This window comes from Patella vulgata, chromosome 1 (assembly GCF_932274485.2).
Source record: "Patella vulgata chromosome 1, xgPatVulg1.2, whole genome shotgun sequence".
Taxonomy (NCBI): Eukaryota; Metazoa; Mollusca; class Gastropoda; family Patellidae; genus Patella; species Patella vulgata.
This window is the reverse complement of record NC_065879.2, coordinates 73,184,693-73,198,856: the sequence shown is the minus strand read 5'-3', so window position 1 is coordinate 73,198,856 and position 14,164 is coordinate 73,184,693. Positions and strand designations below refer to the sequence as shown.

The 14,164-nt window shown below is 34.3% G+C and overlaps 1 protein-coding gene across 3 annotated transcripts; it reads left to right on the top strand.

The window, feature by feature from the left end:
- The first annotated feature begins 2,998 nt into the window (after positions 1 to 2,998).
- On the top strand, positions 2,999 to 12,499 carry LOC126821898 (androgen-induced gene 1 protein). 3 transcript variants are annotated; one of them, XM_050550520.2, is made up of 6 exons: positions 2,999 to 3,173; positions 5,421 to 5,567; positions 8,010 to 8,111; positions 8,389 to 8,504; positions 10,332 to 10,483; positions 10,971 to 12,499. In XM_050550520.2, the coding sequence occupies exons 1-6, from the start codon at positions 3,030 to 3,032 to the stop codon at positions 10,997 to 10,999; spliced, it is 690 nt and encodes a 229-aa protein (XP_050406477.1). In that variant the 5' UTR covers positions 2,999 to 3,029; the 3' UTR covers positions 11,000 to 12,499. The 3 variants fall into 3 exon arrangements, with proteins under 3 accessions (XP_050406477.1, XP_050406457.1, XP_050406468.1); XM_050550500.2 differs by lacking the exon at positions 2,999 to 3,173 and adding an exon at positions 3,854 to 4,159; XM_050550511.2 differs by lacking the exon at positions 2,999 to 3,173 and adding an exon at positions 4,217 to 4,538.
- Positions 12,500 to 14,164: the final 1,665 nt, after the last annotated feature.

The window sequence follows — 14,164 nt, the reverse complement described above, 5'->3', positions numbered from 1 at the left end:
AAGAGCAATGCTAACGCTGCAATATATACTATTCAAAAAAAGTTGGGGATATTTGATTTTTAAGTGTTATTAAAGTCACCTAATGAAACTGACGAAGAAACAAATGACAAAATGAAATGAAGTTCACATTCATCGATTTATTCCAAATGATCGTTAGACTAAGTAAGGCACAGACTGACCATTATAAGGGTAAAATGATACCCGGGGTCAAACAGCAAAGTTACCACAGCATCACAACCAAGTCAGTAACGGGTAAATCCTCCTCTGTTTGCCAAACAAGCATTGATCCGACGTGGCATACTCCTAATGAGACGTCTAAGGTCATTTTGGTCCAGATTGTCCCATTCCTGTTGCAACGCAGCAGCAAGTTCTTGGACATTGGCAGGACGTTGTTGACGTTGACGTAACCTCTGTCCAAGCATGTCCCAGACATGCTCGATGGGGGAGAGGTCGGGACTCAGTGCTGGCCAAGGTAATGTGGTGATGTTCTGTTGTTGGAGGTAACCTGTAACGATCCTGGCCCTGTGACATCTTGCGTTGTCATCCTGGAAGATGAAACGGCGGCCATGACGTCGTGCGAACGGCACAACATGGACTGCCAAGATGTTGTCCCGGTAGTACTGGCCTGTAACACACCCTGCAACAACATGTAAAGCCATTCTTCCAGCAACAGTGATGCCTCCCCACACCATAACAGAACCACCCCCAAATCGATCATGTCTGATGACGTTAACGTCTTGGAAGCGCTCGTTTCGACGACGCCACACCCTCCTACGTCTGTCCAAAAATCAACAGATTACCTTGACTCATCTGAAAACATCACATTGCTCCAGCGTCGATTATCCCAGTGTTGACGATCCCTACACCAACGACGTCTTGCCTGAATGTGATGATCTCTCAAACAAGGGATCACGCGAGGATGTCGGGCGCGAAGGTGACCCCTTTGCAGTCGATTCCGAATCGTCTGGCCACTCACTCTCACACCAGTGTCTGTTTGAAGACGAGCGCTGATCTGATTTGCTGTGATGACACGATTTCTCAAGGCCAAGGTACGGATAAATCGATCCTGGGCTTGAGTTGTCGCCCTTGGTCGACCTGAGCGTGGTCTGTCCTGTACAGATTGTGTATCACGGTGTCTGGACCATAGCCTGCTTATGACAGACTGAGAAACATTCATCGTCCGCGCCACAACCGCCTGTGTTGTGCCGATCTGTAGCATGCCAAGGGCACGTAACCTTTCATTTTGGGTAAGCCAACGCATATCAAAATTTGTTTTCTGGTCACTAAAACAATTAAACTGATGTTTCCACCCTGGAATTCAATGCCACAATGACTGTAACATTCAAAGTCAGAGTCGTGCAAATCTTGGGTTGGACCCCCATGATGATCCCAAGCATCACCTGCATTCCATGCGGTAGCTATTGGTGCGTTTGGGCGTCACATGTAACTGGAAATGTTTCTTTTGTTAGGTTCTATAGTGACTTTTTTCGTAGTCATTTGCATATTTTAGTATTATGCCCCCAAAAACAAATATCCCCTACTTTTTTTGAATAGTATACGTCCACATCCTGCTTTGATTGATACCGGTATGTAATATTTTAAAATGAAGAGGATGAAATATGAAATGGCTGTAACGACTGTAACATGACAAAAGGCAAAGAAGGCTAAGTGTTAGGTTTGTTTTGACAAAATTTACAGAAAAATGGGTGTGACACTGCCCCAGGTGGTCGGGGCATGTACCAAAATAAATACTTGCTGTCTTTTTGGTATAAGGAATAAATATGGCAAGTTCCATTCAGAATTGCAGTCTGTAGACAATAAACACAGACACACAAAAACCATAGGGATCATCTTTAGGGAATAGGTATGCCAATTAGTTTCAAAAGGATCTGTTAAGAATTGCGGCCTGTAGGTGACACAGACACACACAAAAATTGGGCATGCACCAAAAATATAAGAGGTCATCCATAGAGTATATAAGGAATAAGAATGAAAAATTGTGGCCTGTAGGCAACACAGACACAAACAAAAATTAGGCGTGACTCTGTCCCAGGGGGTTGGGGTTTGGGCATCATGCACCAAAAATAAATGAGGTCATCCATAGGGTATAAGGAATAAGTATGAAACATTTTCAAGACGATGATACATTAAAAATTGCAGCCGCTGTAGGCGACCTGCATGCACACAAAGAGAAAATGGGCAGAGTACATATTATAGTGTTTCTTTTTTTTAATTTGACCTACATAATTTGTTGTCCAACTGTTAAGCACCTTTAAATGTACACTTTTCAGACAATTGGTTAGGAAAAAATGAAATGAAATGAAATGGAGTTTAACGTCCTACTGTTCTGCTCCTAACCTGGGCTAATGAAGACGGGCATACGCCATACAGTGTGCTATGAGGGAAATTTTGCCCGGACAGCGGCACTACGGCCTACTCTTATATCGAATTCCAACTGCCAAGGGATCTTTTACGTGCACGCCAATGTGTACACGGGACCTCGGTTTTTCGTCCCATCCGAACGACTAGACAGCTTTCCTTGTCAGCCCCTCCGTCCTGCATCACTGACAAGGGAGAACCACGCCGGAAAATCTGGATGAACTTTCTCGGCCAATGCAGCTAGGGATCGAACACCCGACCTCCAGCCTAGCGAGCTAGCGTCTTACCCACTTAGCCACGTGATCCCCCAATTGGTTAGGAGGAAACAATTTGAAGCACCATTTAAAAGTACATCCTTGATTCAATAAATGCCTAATTTAAATGTTGTTTTTTTTTAGAATTCAAATTACAATAAATTAATTTACTGCTACCGTTCAGAAATAAATTTATTTATTTCATCGTTTATATATATTTATAATTTACATTTTATTTTCTTTTGTTAATTATCTTATCTGCTTTATTTTTTATTACCTAACATTTAAGGGCCGCAAATAAGGTCTGTCAAGGCATCTCTTCTATAATGTAAAATAAAGGGAAGTAGTAATCGAGACTACTGTGGTGTATTGACTTGGTTTTTTTTTTAGACAGCGATGATGAGCGCAGCGATAATCGCCGTATTTCATTTCAGCGTTTTAGTAATTTATCTTACTGAAGTATATTACGACTGGTTTTATGTTTTGGTAGGACACGTGGGTTATGGAGGCAAATTCAGGTTTCTAACATTTTGGGACACGGTAAGCTGGAGAACAAAATTTTGCAGACATCTCAAATGAAGGTCTGACTCAGGGCGGTTGACATCGATCAAAATAAATTAGCGAAATTTCAAATTCTACTCGCATTTAGTAAATTGATGAATGGATGTTTTCCATCACAATTATCTATCATTATATCAATGTAAATAATAGTATGTCTCTGTTCCTGGAAATTGGGGTTTAGCCATAGATACGACATCCTTTATGTTCATTTTGAAACATAGTTTTTATGTGTTCGTTTTATTGATTTGTATTGCACGACGGTGTCGCACATTTTGGTTCCAAATAAATTATCTAACTTTCAGATAAGTTATGGTTAGGAGGGGGAGGCCATTCCTATTTATAATCTCTATTGTTTTATACAAGATAATCTTATATAATATGTGTAATTGCAGTTGCATTTGTGCAAGTCTCACGACATGTTATGGATGAATAATCGTGAAATTCAGTATGGCGGAGAAATTTTGTCTTCACGTTGTCGTGTTTATCCAGGCTTTCTGATAAGTCGTATTATTATGTAATGTCCTAATGATAACAAATCGATAATAATAATATCTGTATTTCATTAGTGTGGAAAATTAGACTATAGTCTCCTTGCATTTGCTCTTAATTATTATAACAAATGAGTACAATAAAGAAAAAGAACACATGGATTATAGATAGATTATAACCAATGAGACCTGTCCACTATATAAGTTCCAAAGGTCGTTATCTAAAATTGATAATATCTTTAATATTAGCTGAAGCCTGGCGATATCGTTTTGGTTGAAATTATTAATTAACCATTTTTATTGAACTTAACGATGACAAAGTTGTCTAGTTTAGGCCTACCATTTATAGCTTCAGTTGCAACACTATACGTATATTCTTTTACTTACAATGTAACATCCGTGGGAATAAAATCAGGAAATGTTTTTACTTTTAAAGGCTATGGAGGAAAATTTAAGTTTTTGACATTTTGGAATTTGGTAAGTTGTTTAGTGGAATCGAGTTCGGCGTCATAAATGGGGTATGGCGGCGTTTATGTGTCACGCTTTTCCAGTCTTGTGACCTATTTTATTTTATGTACATAGCACCGACTATAACAGTTATGGTCGTTTAAGAAATTAGATAAGATTGGAAAGTTATTGAAACCCAAGCGTGTGTATTGAATTGATATTTAAATACTGGACAGATCGTTTTAGTATGACGAAGTACAAGCGTGTTGGACTGTTTCTAACGACTACAGCCTCAATCTATGCATATGCATTGAGTTTCAATGTCACTTCTGTTGGTCTAGAATTGGGCAATGTTTTCACTTTCAAAGGTTATGCAGGAAAATTTAAATATTTAACATTTTGGAATTTGGTGAGTTGCAGCTTCGATCAAACAGATATACATAAAATTTGAAATTTACTTTTGTAAATCAATTTATAGGCCAATATTTTTCTAACAATAGAAATAGCTTGGATATATTCAGCAATTTTTATTTTGGGTTTGTATTTATGACATGAACTTTAACCTCACCTTTTTTAGCAGTTGGTATGGGTTTAGACTAACCAGAGTTATATATATATATATCAGGTCTACTTTATAATCCTTGATTCTGGAGTGGCATTATTTAGTGATTGAGCATATTAAAAAACACAACACAGTTTCTACCGAAAACATTCACTGGTTTGTATGCATTGATATAGGTCTATGTCAGTGTTGGCTAGCTGTCCAGGGTTAATAAACAGCCATAAGCTAAATTTGATCTAATCGGCCACCAAAATAAAAATGTAGGCTATAAAATTGATCAGGTTCTGACCCATCAACCCCACGGAGCTGCAGTAGGGTAGGGTAAAAAATGCAATAGAAACCATGATTTGGCAGTAGATTTTTAAAAGCGCGTAAATTCGCATTTCCAATTGTAATTAAATTAAAATGATACATTGAACTACAGTTTTATTAAATTTTTAAATAATTTATAGTTTAAATGGCTTATAGATATAAAATAGGCCATAGTGTCACTGAAGCTTCCCTGTTGTCATGATTAAATGTCCCCCCCCCCCCCCCATTTAAAAACACAATGTTGGTTATTTAACAAAAAAGTAGAATCTCAATTCACCAAATACTCAGATGAGGCACTGGATCACAACTGGATCCCTTGCGGACCATTTTGGCCCTAACCTTGTGTAATTCCACAGTAGAAAATTCTATTCTTATGATAGGCCTAAATTTTGAAATCTATTTGTCTTTTTTTTTTAGTCTATCCAAACAATATATTTTGCTTTGTCACTGGTGAATTTTGTTATCGGAAGCAATGTTCCTCCGACTGCTGATCCTAAAAGGAAGACAGCTATTCAAAAATTCAGAGATTGTTTTCATGCCACCATAGTATTTCCTACAGGAATGGTAAGTTCATAAAATTCTACTCAATTTCCTGCCTGTAAAAGCACAATGGAAATGGAAAGCACAAAATTTTGATTGTTAAGGTAGCTAGAACAGTCCATTTAACTACAACTGTTTTGTCCAAAATTGTTGTCAATTTTGCCAGGAAAGTAGCATTAAATGTATCCTTAATGATGAATTATGTACGATGTAGATAAAGAGCTGGCCGTTCTTACTATAATAGTTCAAAGATAAATAATAAAAATTTCATTGGAATTACTTTATCCTAAGCGAATTTGGAAGTGTTTAAACTTTTGACAAGATGTAGCATAGATCATTTATTATCATAGCAATAGTATGTACTCGACAATCGTGACTAGGTCTTGATTCACCATTTTTAAATTAAATTAAATTATTAAATGACAATTGTATTTTCTATCCATTTAAATCTTGTCCATCCGATAGACTAGAGTGTTGATTATAGGCATGTCATCAGAATAAATGTCTAAATAATAGTTTATGTAACATTTGAAGCAAAAAAGGAGGCCTGCATTAGGCAGATTTAGCACTTATATAATGCATCTTTAATTACAGTGCTAGTTTTACCCCATCTTCAATAGAAGGCTTGATCTCGCCTTAACTACATACATCTTATCAAGCTTCAATAGAAGGCTTGATCTCGCCTTAACTACATACATCTTATCAAGCCCTTCACGTAATACCCCGCATATTTTAGCACTAATTTTGATTGGGTATAACCCCAGCTTGTGATCCTATCAGATTCCTTCGTTAAAAATATCATAACAATTATCAAGTCTCATGCTTCTAGCTAAAATGTCTACATGTGACAATCGAGTTGCAAAGTTCAAGTTCGATCAATGTCAAGGTTGCTGGAAATCGTGGTTGATCAACAAAGGCTGTAAACTTGTCTATTTCTTTTTCTATGGAGGCTGCCATATTTGTTTACAGCGTGTTATGTGCCACGACTTCCGATTGGACAATGCTAAATAGTCAGTGTAAACACAACGAGCGCAAAAATTCGGGAATTGTTGAGTATTGAAGCAACGGCTAGATGTTGTAAAACTCGCGGTCGTTGCTTCAGGAACATGGTTTTACCCAGGAACTGCACACTATGGCTTATACATGTACAAATGTATGTATATTCACTGCGAGTTATTAGGCAATACACTTGTCTTACACAGAAGATACAGGGTATATTGCCATATTGGTCTTTATGTTTAACATTGGGTATGATAGATTATGATTACACAGAAGACTAATATGTAGATTGGTAATTATAGTTAACATTTGATATGTGGGTACAAGCTATTATATCATACAAGTGCATTCCCTTATATCCGTGCTTTAGAATATAAAGATCAATATGCATATTATCACTGAATATCATACAATATTAAAAATGTGTAAAAAGACCAATACACATCAGATTATTGTGTGGTACATGTGTATTCTTCAATAACTAGCAGTGAATTTACATGTGGTGTGGTACACATGTAGTCTCCAATAACTAACAGTGAATATACATACTTATATGCTTGGTTTCATTATTGGACTTTAACCTGTAAATCATGTAACTAACTTACAGAAACATCAGTTATGTTCATATATTTAAGGATTTTTTAGGAATTCAAATGTTCAGAATTTGGCTCCTAAAATCTGTATTGACTTTTTGAACTAAAAATAAAAACTGAAACTGTCTCTTTGGAAATAGATTTAATGTTTAAGTCATTCCCAAGGTTGAGATCACAATCATTCACCAGGTAGTTCATAAAGGAAAATGGAAAAATCATAATAATCTGAACAAAACTACATGTAATGGTTTCTTACACTGAGGATGTGTGAAACCCCAAATATAGATTATACCTGTATCAGTCTAGTGTGTGATATAAGTGTATTCCACAATACATTATATACATTTTAACAACCTCCAAACATTTACTAAAAGACCTGAGAGCAATAAGTATAAATGAAAATAAATTAAATAGGTCTGTGATACATTCGGCAAACCTCAGCAGATTCCGGTACCCTACATCTAGCCTCGGCTGTATGACGGTAAGTGATATGTACCTACGCCTATACAATTGCGATGCGGCACCGGTTTACTTCTTAGAAAAACGTACCGCTTTTAGAAAGAAATTCTCACAATTGCGTCGTTCAAAGACTACAGTGTGTAGAATTTTCAGCGCAAACTTGTCTGAAGAAAATCGGATAAACTTGAGAGAAAAACAGCTCCAGATTTTTAAATCTTTGTATGATAAAACATTCTTCAAAGGTGTCGTCATGGGCAACGCCGTTGGTAATCCGGGAACTTGAAAGTAGTTTCAATGGCGGACTTCGTCATACAGCCGAGGTTAGATGTAGGGTACTGGAATCTGCTGAGGTTTGCCGAATGGTCTGTGATACTCATAAGTAGAATTTGACGTTCTTGTTTAATTTATTTTACAGTTTGTAGTAATGACGTTCTGGGCTATCTATGCAGTAGATCGAGAACTAGTCTATCCTGAAAGTTTAGATAAGATTATCCCTGCTTGGGTTAATCATGTTAATGTAAGTATTTGTTTATTATCTTAAAAAAAGAATTTCTTTAATGAATTGATTTTTAAAAGATAGTAATATATTTTTTTTTATGTTAATTTCCACTAAAATTTAAAATATATATGCCATGGCATTATGCAATCCTCAAGGGCAATCAACTTCAAAGTCCAATGATATAAATAGCATTTTGATGTTCAGATATAATGGTTTTGGAATTTTTCTCAAAGCTGTTTGTCATTAGAGTCATCATGGTATAAAATTAATCATTTTCTAATCTTTCATTTTTCAGCATACATTTGTATTACCTATTTTACTTATTGAAAAGTACTTAATTTACCATCAGTATCCTAATAAAGGAAAGGGTATTCTAGTAATATTAGCTTTTGCACTCACATATTTAGTCTGGTAAGTTTTTTTTTTTTTTATTAATGTTTTTTGAATGACAATACATGTCTTTATATACAAAAAAGTAACAAAACTTGGTTAGCTAAATGTTCCTGCTAGAGCCATCTTTACATCAGATTCCACTACGATGATAACATTTTCAATGCAACATCATTTTAAAGTCAAAGACAATTATTTATCAGCTCTCATATATGGAAGACCAAATGGGACAATATTCATGATTCTTGTTTCTACATTCCAGTTTGAACATTTTAGACACGAACGCAACATTCTAAACTAATGATTCTTGTTTCTACATTCTTATGTCAACATTTCATGCACAAAATCAACATTTTAAACAAAAAATTGACTTTATGTTTCATTTTCGGCGTTTTATAGGTAACTTTTATATATCATTAAATATTAAAATTAAAAAATAATTTCTTAATTTTACACGACAAAGAAATCAATTCATTGGTTTCTGAAAGTATCCAAAAAATAAAAAATCTGGAATTTGAACTCTTATGAAAATATTTTCTACGTTTCAAAAAGTCTTGAAATATAAATCTTGAAATGAAAATGTCCAGAAAAATATAATGAATTATTTACATTATTACACCAGAGGGCGTTAGCGTATGTGTACAACTTTGATACAGACTATAGATTAGAAATCAAAAGTAGACTTTTCCACGAGTGGAAGTGGGCCCCTGTTGTGTTTACAGTAAATAGTTGCATGAAAAAGAAATTAAGCTCTAGATATAATAACAATACAAATAACTTCTATAATTTAAACAGCTAGAAAAATTAGGACAAAGGCCTTTCTTACATATTTGCTGTTATTTGTTTACTTTTTCATATGTTTACAAATTAGACCTACACGTGTTTCGAATATGGCAAAAATGGATGATAATGCTGGGTTTTAAATGGAATCTATTCACTGTTATTTGTTTACTTTTTCATATTAACTATAACTATAAGATAGTGTTTGCAAATTAGACCTACGCGTGTTTCGAGTGGAAAAGTCTACTTTTGATTTCTAATCTATAGTCTGTATCAAAGTTGTACACATACGCTAACGCCCTCTGGTGTAATAATGTTGATAATTCATTATATTTTTCTGGACATTTTCATTTCAAGATTTTAACTTCAAGACTTTTTGAAACGTAGAAAATATTTTCATAAGAGTTCAAATTCCAGATTTTTTTTTAGATACTTTCAGAAACCAACGAATTGATTTCTTTGTCGTGTAAAATTAAGAAATTATTTTTTAATTTTAATATTTAATGATATATAAAAGTTACCGATAAAACGCAGAAAATGAAACATAAAGTCAATTTTTTGTTTAAAATGTTGATTTTGTGCATGAAATGTTGACATAAGAATGTAGAAACAAGAATCATTAGTTTAGAATGTTGCGTTCGTGTCTAAAATGTTCAAACTGGAATGTAGAAACAAGAATCATGAATATTGTCCCATTTGGTCTTCCATACTCATATAGTCAACAGTTAGCAGAAATTATTGGGAATTGTAACTATATAAGCAAGCTAGGCTTAAATTATATAAGCAAAAATTAAGTGTTGCACCACAACCTAATGAAATATGTTTCAGTGTTTGTTTTTCTGGTCCTGTGTATATAGACAACTTTCTTTGGACTCAGTCTATGACAGGATCAGCCAATCATGCACAGATCATCATGTGGAATATGGTTTTACTCAACTATGGGAAAAACCATAACAAAGCCACGACTATCTTTTCCCTCTAGTTAAGGCTGTGTTACTTTAGTTTTCAAACAAACTAGTCGTGCTAATCTCTGACATGTAAGCAAACATATTTTATTTTATATTTTAGGATATTATGGATTGCATACAAAGCCGATATTTGGGTATATCCTGTATTAAAAGTTCTAGATACTCCACAGAAAGCTATATTTATTTTCTTTCTTATGTTATTATTTGTATCATTATACCTGATTGGAGAAGGACTTACTATTTTTTTATGGCGTAAGTATCTTTTTATTTTAAAGTTTTCACATGGACTCTAATCAAAAATTTTGGTGAAGTATGCAAATCAGTTAGCGCTTGTAACATGGACGGGAAAGCTTCCTTTGTTCTTTTTGTTGAATAAGCAGATTGTTTTCCCTCTAGTAGATTGGGAGAGTGTAACCGTGCAATAACTAGACATGTTCAATGTTATTGCACACTTTTGCTGGTTTACACTAGTTTTAGTAGAAATGATATAGAGAAGTGGGGTGGGTTTTCTGTGCAATAACAACAAGCATGTTGAGCAGGTGTGAATGTTACAAGTCATTCGTTAACAGGTTTAACGCATCGGCCTACGGCCTCTAGTTAAACCTGTTAACTCATGAAAGTCGTGCTATAAATATAACTTATTTGAAAATTTCAACTCAGAATATCAAGTATTTCGGAAATGATTGCATAACTCTTTAATCAATGTTGTTAAATTTCCAATTTCTTCTCTACTTTTCAGGAAAAACTCCAAAGCAGAAAAGGCGTTAAATTAGCAACTCAAAACTATTAGCTACAATGATTTTATTAGGAATTATAAATTTTAGAAGAGCTCTTTTCTAAAACACTTTACTATATATTTCAGTATCTTAAAGATGATTTTAAACCAATAGCTATTTGACAAAAGATATGTATGAGAAAAAAAGAGAGGTTCTGAATGGAACTGATTGTGTTTTGTTAAAGAGCTGTTAATTTATAAGCTTATCTTTCCCACTGCATTCCATTTATGTATTCCTGTACATAACTGTGTTATCTTAAGTTTGTGTAAAGTGTAGTCAAAGTGTGCATAGAGCATGCTCATGTGTGAGAAAAACGTTTTTTGTGTCTGACAATTAAAAAGCTTATGATTGAAACATTTTTGTATCATCTGTCCACATTGAATATTTTGTCTTATTTTCCTTCCAAGTGAGTATTGAGCTTTTTAATATTTTACCCTGTGACAACTACATTAAAGGAGGAGTCAAGCTGTTGCAGATCCTTCATATTTTATTCATTATCAGGTATTAAAATTGTTTTATCTTTGCAGAACCTGAAGTACAATTCATTTTGTTGTTAATTAACAAATGTGACATCAGCAGTTTAACTCTCAGATACTTTTTATAAATAAAACCATGTGCTTGTGCAATAAAAGCTATTTTCGTACCCTATATGTCTGAATTTGAATCACCCTTTAAAATTATTAGCATATATGCTACTAGGGATGACTTCACAGCTGTGATGTTAATTAAAGGATAAACCTTTTATACCGTATAAACGGTATTTAGTAATCCAACATGTTAAATACATGAAAAACAGCAGAATCATTGTAGAAACTTTGCTCCTATTAAAATTCAGTAACATATTTCCATAGAATTGTTGTTATTATGCTAAACAATTTGTACCAGCTAGACTTCTCCTTTAATTGCAGTATGAACTAAATCATTACCTATAAATTTATATTTTACATTGTTACGCTCCTGTTTTCATTCCAGGTTTGTCCACTAGTGTGTCTAATACTATTTTTTTTTATTCAAAATTGTGTATAATATTGTACAAAAATATACATTGTAGCAATTATATAGCTATAAATATGGATATTTATCTGTATTTTTGGTTATTGGGTAGGCTAGTATAAATAAAGTATTAATTGTATTTACCTAGTCCATCTTTAAAAATTGAGAAGAAATGAATAAAAATAGACACTGTTTGTCACACTGAAAGACCTCATTTATGAACCTTATTTATGTGAACCTTTGGTTGCGGTGGACCTCTATTTGTTATAGTATTTATGTAATATTAAATTAAAGGTATTTGCATTAATGTAGTGTATCTTTCGCTACACGTTTTAATGCTAAAGAGTGTTAGATACTTTAAAAAAAATAATGTTCATTGGTGGCTGGTGATCTGCAGTTTATTAAGGGCAGTTAACTGGTGCACATTTATGAAAGGAACAAATATTTAAGCATGTGAACAAAAATTGCTTTTTGTGAAAATAAATAAATAAATCAACCACTGACAGAGTTATTGTATATACTGTATGCATATAAGGTAAATATGTCATTGTTGGCTTTGTAAGAAATTTATTTATTGATAAAATGAAGGGTATGCTGACAGAACCTAGATTCTGGAAAACTTTTTTATATGCCATATTTTCTTCTGAAACCTCTAAACAATAAAGTTTATTCAAATTTTGTCATGAAAAACTCGAGACATTTATAAGTTTCCAATCGCAAATTTCAAAGTTATCTCCCTATTAACATTTATTTTCAAAATTCATAAAATGTTGTGAACATGATACAGGACATTGTTCTCAATGGAATAAATCATGGTGAAGTTGTTCATTGGGGCCTTAGGAAGAAACCTACTGAATTTCAAATGTTAAGTTCCAAAACATTGCGGGGCGTTGGATGGCTGAATGGTTGGCATGTGCACGCTGTATCATAAAGTCTGTCATTGAGTCTTCTGGTGTGGTTTCGATTCCCCGGTGTACATGACAAGGAGTAGGGCCGCCTGTCTAACCTTGTGGGTTTCCTCCCACTACTAAAAGACCCCTACGCACAAGCGAATTATTGAAATAAAATTGAATCATGCGTTAGTCCCAAAATGACCTAGTTTGTCGAGTGGACGTTAAACCCCATTTCTCTCTCGCTCTCTCTCCAAAACATTGCAAGGGAAGGGGCTATTTTTCCTTTCACAGCTTAATGCAGAACCCAATCTATGTTTTTTATTGGATGAAATTAACATACGCATGGAGCTGCAACAGTTAAAGATACATTATTCAAGAGCTAAATTTGCCTGTTGCAGGTCTTTCTTTTGGCCTTAAATGTTATATAAATTATTAATTAGTCTTTTTTTTGGCCTTAAATGTTATATAAATTATTATAATCAACTCTCGATGCCATCGGATAGTTGAGATTTTAACTAGATTAGAATGGTTTGGCCATATAATGATTTAATTTAAATATGGAGAAGCAAGGCAAAGCCTGGAATATACCAGCAGTACTGTGGTTACCATAGTAAACAATCAATGCATACATCTTGTCAAAACTACAAACAGTGATATCTTGGCTCAGAATAAAGTAATTTGAATAAAATTTTCAATATATTCATTTAGCATTATTTTTTTTAACTATTATAGGAAGAATGGCCAGCTCTTTATCTAAATCTTATATAATGTATCTTTTAAGTGAGTAAACATTTTCCTCATTGCGTATCTGTAGCCAGTTTGGTACAGAACAGTAATAAATTAAATCCCATTTCATTTATTCTAAAGAGATATTGCAGGCATATTTAAAGCCACAATTTAGCATGGAGAGAAAAGCTGAATTTGTTAGTAATCAATGCCCCAACTATTGTATTTGTATGTTTTTTTATCATTATTCCTGGACCAATTTTTCTTCAATATGAATACAGTCCAACATCAACCTTTAAATTTATTTTGAGATGTGACAGGCAGAATTAGGGTAAAGCTTATCAGTTCTTTGGTCAGACAACTTTTGAACCTACATTACATGAACAGAACACAATTTCTATGGTATGGAAATTTGTACATATTAACATCATTAATCTTCTTGCACTGGAGAAGCCGCGGTGGTGGATCATGGAGTATGGTGCTGCCTCACTAACTAGGTGGTTCGATCCTGGGATTTTCCAGTTATCCTTTTTCAGTGGCGGAGG